At 45.1% G+C, this 6,819-nt stretch overlaps 1 protein-coding gene across 1 annotated transcript; it reads left to right on the top strand.

Moving 5' to 3' along the window:
- The first annotated feature begins 265 nt into the window (after window positions 1–265).
- On the top strand, window positions 266–5,531 carry UBL4A (ubiquitin like 4A). The gene is made up of 4 exons (XM_053298361.1): window positions 266–536; window positions 1,510–1,615; window positions 2,802–3,007; window positions 4,976–5,531. Exons 1-4 carry the CDS (start codon window positions 489–491, stop codon window positions 5,084–5,086), a joined length of 471 nt encoding a protein of 156 aa, XP_053154336.1. The 5' UTR covers window positions 266–488; the 3' UTR covers window positions 5,087–5,531.
- The last annotated feature ends 1,288 nt before the right edge of the window (window positions 5,532–6,819 follow it).

Genomic DNA, 6,819 nt, shown 5'->3' with positions numbered 1-6,819 from the left:
CCGTCCCAAAAGATCAAAATACTGTGGATTTCACACTAAAATTAGTGGAAGTCGCAGTCTCTTTTGCCCGGAAGGTCTTCTGCTGCTCAACTTTTGGTGCACTTCCTGCTATGAGTCTTCCTGATTGTCTGTACATCTGGTAGTTTCTTATATCTATGCAAATTGGAGGCTTATGTCGTGTAAGATTAACATGACGCATAGATATGGCGTAAAAGGGGCCTGATGTTCCGCTTTCCGGCTTAGCTCTATGGTTCTTTTTCGTTCTTCCCGTAGAGACTGTCCCGCCTTTCTATCGCCACTCTCTCTATGATAAGTTAACGTGCAGCTAGCAGCTCTCCTGCAGAAGATGGGAGGCGGCTAGGGCTGTTCTTCGCCCATATAATTGCTTTCCAGCCCCGCACTTGGCCGCTCTATCTTTAGTTGTTCCTCCTGGTGTCTATGGTTCAGTTAAAGGGGCCGTTCGGCTTTCAGGGCTGCGGGATCCCGAGATGCTGCTTACGGTGAAGGCGCTCCAGGGCCGGGAATGCAGCCTCCAGGTATCTTCCCTTTCTTCCGGTTGGCAGGGGCTGCTGAGGCCAGAGTTGAATGGGTGGATGCAAATCTCCCCCCACCGCCCCCGCGCCGACCAGAGGCCAGGGTGAGGGGAGCCACCTGGAAGACCTGGCTGGCTGCAGGGCAAGGAAGCCATTTGGCTCTGGGCTGTGAGTGTGGGGTGTGGTCCTTAAGTCTCTTAGAGACTCTCCGAGCCCCGGTTGACTTGCGAGTGCCAGTCCCAGCTCAGTCAGGTGGGGGCTCCTGAGTGGCCCCCCTTGGATGGCTCTCAGCCGCTGCTGGCTGTTCTGGTTCTTGGACTGAAGAACCCTGGAATGTGTCTTAGGTGCTGGGCCTGGGGGGGACGGGGACACACAGATGAAGCAACTGTCTCTGATAGGAGCAGTGTGCCTTTCCATCCATCGCAATCTAGCCCCAGCCAGACCCTTGCACACTTCAGGTGTGTGGTTAAGGGTTTCTATGGTAAAAGGATGTTATTTCCTTCTAAGTAAGCTTGAGGAGCAAGTATCTCTCACTATCTCTCACTTTAGAAATACTAATAATGATATGTGGTAATTTCTGCCTTTCATGCAGCTGCTAAAGGCACAGGTGCTCTGGCAAGGGAAACAATATGTAAAGGGGGGGAAATAGGGCAGTCATTCGTGGACTATAGTACAAAACTCTTTATGCAGGACCAATGTGCTCGTGGTGCAAACTTCCCAGGGAGGGGACAGGGGTGGGAGACTCTTATGTTAACAAGATCTTCAAAGGCTAAGCAGACTGGACAAGCATCTGCTGGAAGATTCTTAAGGTACAGAGTATCCAGCCTTGGGGCCAAACTGACCCAGCTTTCCCTTGAGAACTCTTCCTGTTCTGTGCTTGACAGGGGCCTGTGTTCTCAAAAATATGAAGTTCCCTCCTCTGGAGCCTGTCAGGTTATGGGTCCATTCCCTCCTTTATCACTTTCTTCTTTCCCAGGTCTCCCCGGATGAGCGTATCTCCTCTCTGAAACGTCTGGTCTCAGAGAAGCTGAATGTCCCCGTGTCCCAGCAGCGCCTGCTTTTCAAAGGCAAGGCTCTGGCAGGTGGGTGCCAGTAGTTAATGTCTGGGCAGTTGGAGATGGATGGGCAGCATCCAGATTTGGGTTGGCATCAATTCTGAAGCCTGTTTATGGTTTATTACAAGGGGCACTCCTGTAAGAGTAGTGGGACCAATAGTTTTTCTAACCTCATTGAACCCAGAAGATTCAGGAGATGTTGCTTGAAAAGCCACAAGGTTCCGTTCCCAAGTTCAGAGACTAATCCTGAAAGCCAGTTTCAACAATCTCACCTCAGGGTGAAGCAATCATTTGGCCATTTCAGTGGTCCATTCCAACAGACTCTGCAAATTAGCAATACCTATGTGATAGGTTCTGGGGGTTGCATGTGGCTTACAGTTACTATGTTTGTGACCCTCTACCTCTAGATTGGTCCTATCAGAGCACTGACTATATAGCCAGTGTGCAAAGCAGAGGAGGTATCTGGGGATAGATGTCAATGGGGCTGTCTTGGGGATATGTAAATGAAGGTGGCATTGGTGGTGAAAAAAGTAGGCTGGGTGAGGGAATAATTTGTGTGTAATATAAGAGAAAAATTACACTTGTGTGTGAAATAGAAATCTCTCCCCCCCCCACACACACCTTAAAGAGTTTTTATTTGTCATAGGAGTGTGTTTCCTTTAATGCCTGCAGCTGAATTTAAAATTTACTACATACAAATGGGGCTTGATAATTGCCTATCACTGAGCGTTCCAACGGATCACTCTGTTTGTTGGAGCCTTGTAGTCCTTTTAAAAGCAATTTTGTGCTTATTAGCCTTGAGCTCCACAGCTATGAGTTCTGCAACTTAGCAGTGCCTTGAGAGTTGGTTTGCCAATATCTCCGTGAATAACTCTTCTGTCATTGTTGGACTGGATGTCCCAAGATGGTACAAAACGAGCTGGTTTTCATGAGCCGAAGCAGAAAAATTTATATCATAACCGATACTAAGAATCTGGGAAGTATTGCCTTTGGAGATTCATGTGGGTGATCTGATGCATGCCTACAACAAATTATGCTTCCACACTCCCAAGCTAGGAAAGCAGCTAAGTTTTTTTAATCTCCCTCTGTAGAAAACCGAAACCCTCAAATCCCTGGATCTGGTGAGGGGAAGCTTTGAAAGTTCTGTCCAAATAGCTGTCAAGATGGCTCTACTGGCAATTGGCCATTCAGCCTCCTTTCTTTTCCTTCGCAGATGAGCACCGTCTCTCTGACTATTCTATTGGGCCTGAGTCGAAACTCAACCTTGTGATCAAGCCACCAGAGAAGGCGTCACCTGAGGACCCTGGCCGGAGACCTAGTCCCCCACAGAATCCTGCCATCTGGCACACACTGGCCCAAGTCGTTGGCAGGCATTTCAGTGTGGCTGATGCTGAGAAGGTGCTTGAGCAACTGCAGAAGGTAACTGCTCATACTGAAGCACAGATGTAGGGGAGGGTGGGAATCCCTCTGTTGTCGCTTGATTCTTCTAGTACCTGTGCAGCATAAACTTTAGTAGTAAATCCTACTGAGTGAGGCTTAATCACTTGTAGGTGTGCTTAGGTTTGCAGTTTCAATCGACAAAATACTATCATAGGCTAGCCTCCGAACAACCCTTTGAGATAACTTGCAATTATTTGATAAGAGCATTGTTTGGGCTGGAATGAAATGACCAGTTTCCTATGCAAGTCATCACTTGATGTTGCTGTTGTCGGCTTCATGCATGTGTGAACCATCTCATAGTGAGTTATCCGAGGCAGTTCAGTTGGCAGAGCAGGTATTCTAATGAAAACCGAGTATTGTGTTTAAAAGACTCTTAGCTTGTGGTGTTCGGCTCTACATCTAATACTGGATTCAAGCCATTCAGTAACTGGTCTTGAGAAGTCATAGAGGTAGTTATCAGGGCTGTAACCACTGGGTGGGGTGGGAAATGGGGACTTGACTCTCTCAAGGATATTCTGGCACCCTTCCCTGAATAATCAGATTGCATTTAATTTTTTTTAAAAAAGCATTTCTAGTCCTGCTTATTTACAGAGATATAATGATAAATATGGAGGCTATATTCTACCCTGTTGCTCACTGAGAAGCAGATCTGATCCCTCCTTCCAGTGTTCTGTCCAACGAGTGTGAAGGCACTGGGATAACTTACAAGAACTAGGAGGCACTTTTTAAAAAACAATTGTTATGAAAAAAAATTTAGTTTCATATTCAATTTTGAATTAGTAATCCAAAAACCTTTGATTTAAGATGCTAACTGGGCAAAGAGGCACCTTTTATTGTGGTGATTCTCTTTATTTAGCAGGGGGAGAGTAACTGGCCCTCTCCACCCCCAGCACAGTACCTCCAGTGACTGTTGCTGGTGTCTATCTTAGGTTTCTTTTAAGATTGTGAACGCTTCGGGGACAGAGAGCCATCTTATTTATTTCTTATTTCTCTATGTAAACTACTTTGAAAAGTTTTGTTGAAAGTGGTATATAAATGTTGTTGTTAAGATGCTTTACATTTACATTCAGGCTCTATAAAGAATGGAAATTGCAAGTTAAGGTGCCCATCTTAACTTCTGTGCTGTAATAAGCTGTAAAGACTTTGTACAGTCTAGTATATGATGGCTTTAGAAATGAGGCTCCATGCACCCACACTTTGCCTTGATCAGAGATGCATCAGGCAGAAAAATCATCAGGGGCATCTCTAAGAAGTGATTAGGGAAGCTATACCTGTTAAATGTCTGCCTGGATGCATCCCTCCCCAGCAGCGTTCCCTCTAACAGTGATTCCCAGATATTGTTTTCTACAACTCCCAGAATCCCCAGCTGCAATTGATTTTGCTTGGGGGTTATGGGAGTTGTAGTCAACAACATCTTGGAATCTCTGTTAGAGGGAACACTGCTCCCCAGCCTGATAGCCAACTGAAAGACCAAGGCAAAGTCTTAACTCTTTTTAGGAGTTCTAAACTGCTGTATCTCAGCCATTTTGCAACAGATTTGCACCAAATTTGGAGGGGTGGTGTCTTGTGCCCCCTAGTTGATGTGTTCAGATGTGTTTCAGAGGGATTGAGTGGTTAGGCTTTACTTTAAGGAGTAGAATGTTCAGGGCTTATAATGGCAGAATGTTGAAGACACTCCTCATCTTAACTCTACTGGCATGACTGTATATGAATACAATGAATATTTATATACTGCTTTTCAACAAAAGTTCCCAAAGTGGTTTACATAGATAGATAAATAAATAAAAATGGCTGTGCCAGTATAATACCATTAATTTGTTTAAAATGTTAGGCTGGCTATATTTTAGGTTTTTCATTGACTGAACCCCCTGCTCTGCCCTCCCTCAGAAAATGTGTGGCTCCAGGCTTGGCAGATACACTGTGTAAAACTCTTCCTTTCTTTTTCAGGATTATGAGCGGAGCCTTCGACTACTGAGCTTGGATGACATTGAGCGTTTGGCTACACGTTTGCTTCACCCTGAGGTGGCTGAGGCTGTAGAAATGGGCTTTCTGGATTAGCTGCTGAACTTGGGGACTGAGCCCTGTCTGCCCCTTTTGGATGCAGAGCCCCTGGGCAGGGCCCAGTTTGGGGCTTAATGGGAGTGATCCCTCTGGACTGCTGTTAAAAGGGCACAGAGCATCTGTAACCACTCCCCGTCCATTAAAGGTGGTGATGGGTGAGACTGATCTGCTCTGTCTAATATGTTTGGCTGAAGTGGGGAGTATCGTTTATATATAGAGAGAGATCACTTGCCCAGTACTGAGAGATGAAGTTACCTTTGGGGTGGGGGCAGCTTTTTATCCATGGATTTTCTTGTTCACCATTAATGCCCGGTTGCCTCCAATAGATTAATATTTGTTGTTTTAGCCAAAGGCTGGCTGAGCAATAAGAGTCCATCAGAATTTATAGGCAGAAAACCAAATTGGAATGTGAAATCTGAAAATACAAATTTTGAAAAACTGAGTATTGGTGCTCTCCAGTGTTGGTGTCTAAGCTTTGGTAATAGGCAAATTCAGGTCCCTGGTGCAGTCTGCAGCTTTGGAGGAGACAGCCTTCTGCTTAGTCACAGTTTTTATGAGTTTACATACAACTTCTTCAAAATACGAAGACAACTGAACTGCCCACCAACAAAACATTACTTGCACCCCTGATGGAACATGTTATTCAACGTTGCCTGTTGAATACTGTTGCAGTAGTCTTGAATGCTTAATGCAGGAAGAGTGAAAAAGTCTTTCTATAACAGGGTCTCTTAACCTTGGGTCTCCAGATGTTGTTGGTCTACAACTCCCAGTCATGGCCTTTGTGGCTGGGGATGATATAGTCTAACATCTGGGGACCCAAGGTTGAGAAACACTGTTCTATAAGTTACATAATTATTCATACCTTCAAGAAGGAAGTGGGTCATCTTGCTCAATATGCCAATGATTTATCTTGTTTATAATGTGTAGGAGATGTTCCCCGCATAGAGCTATAGATGACATATTCAAGCAAGTAACATGGTAGGCTCTCCATCTTCAGGACAGCACAAATACAAGATATCTGGAGATGGTTAATATTTGCAGATCTGGCCCCAAATAGGAAGATGGCTGTCTAGCAGACAGTGGATAATCTTGCCTTGTGTGGTATTTCCAGGAAGCAATTATCAGGACAGGTCAAGAAACCTGGGTTCACAGAACTGAAAAGGGGCCAAAACTTAGGGCTGGGAGTATTCCATGGAGGTGTGCAAACAGGAATGAATATTGTGTGCAGAATTGCTGTACCTGAAGTCAAGAACCGATTCGATACCTGGGGTTTGTGATTGACTGTGCTGATTGCCCCCTCACCCCGCCCCCAAACTTCTGAGCAGTAATATTGGACGAGGGAGTGTAACTGTATTTTCCAAATCCTCCACTCAAACTTTGAGATCCCCTCCTTCAGCTGGAAAAAATACTGGTATCTGTATTGTGTGTATGTGTGTGCTTTTTCACTGGGTGGGGGGACTATAGCAGCTTCAGGGGACACTGGCAATCCTTCTCCCATCTTCAGATTCATTTTGAAGCTTCAGATTCATTTGGATCTGTACAGTAGATAGAGCACAACTCCTTTCCCCCAGTACTGCCATCAGCAGATCTGATCAATTCTGGTGTCGTGTCTATTTTGCCCTTGAGGAATTCACTGCTTTTAAAAAAGCAAGAAAAAGAAAAATTTATACTTGACACTGCTGTGACTTCTGGAGTATCTACACCAAAGTGACTCTTAGAGAAAGAACTAT

This window comes from Hemicordylus capensis, chromosome 2 (genome assembly GCF_027244095.1).
Source record: "Hemicordylus capensis ecotype Gifberg chromosome 2, rHemCap1.1.pri, whole genome shotgun sequence".
In the NCBI taxonomy this organism is placed as follows: Eukaryota; Metazoa; Chordata; class Lepidosauria; order Squamata; family Cordylidae; genus Hemicordylus; species Hemicordylus capensis.
The sequence above is the reverse complement of the archived record's forward strand: the minus strand, read 5'-3'. Positions and strand labels throughout refer to the sequence as shown.

What these genes read in the sequence shown, in the direction of transcription:
- UBL4A (XM_053298361.1), top strand. Translation starts at nt 489, where the DNA reads ATGCTGCTTACGGTGAAGGCGCTCCAGGGCCGGGAATGCAGCCTCCAG. An exon ending in CAAAGGCAAGGCTCTGGCAG is followed by an intron (nt 1,616 to 2,801) that starts GTGGGTGCCAGT and finishes TTTCCTTCGCAG; the next exon opens with ATGAGCACCGTCTCTCTGAC. An exon ending in TGCTTGAGCAACTGCAGAAG is followed by an intron (nt 3,008 to 4,975) that starts GTAACTGCTCAT and finishes TTTCTTTTTCAG; the next exon opens with GATTATGAGCGGAGCCTTCG.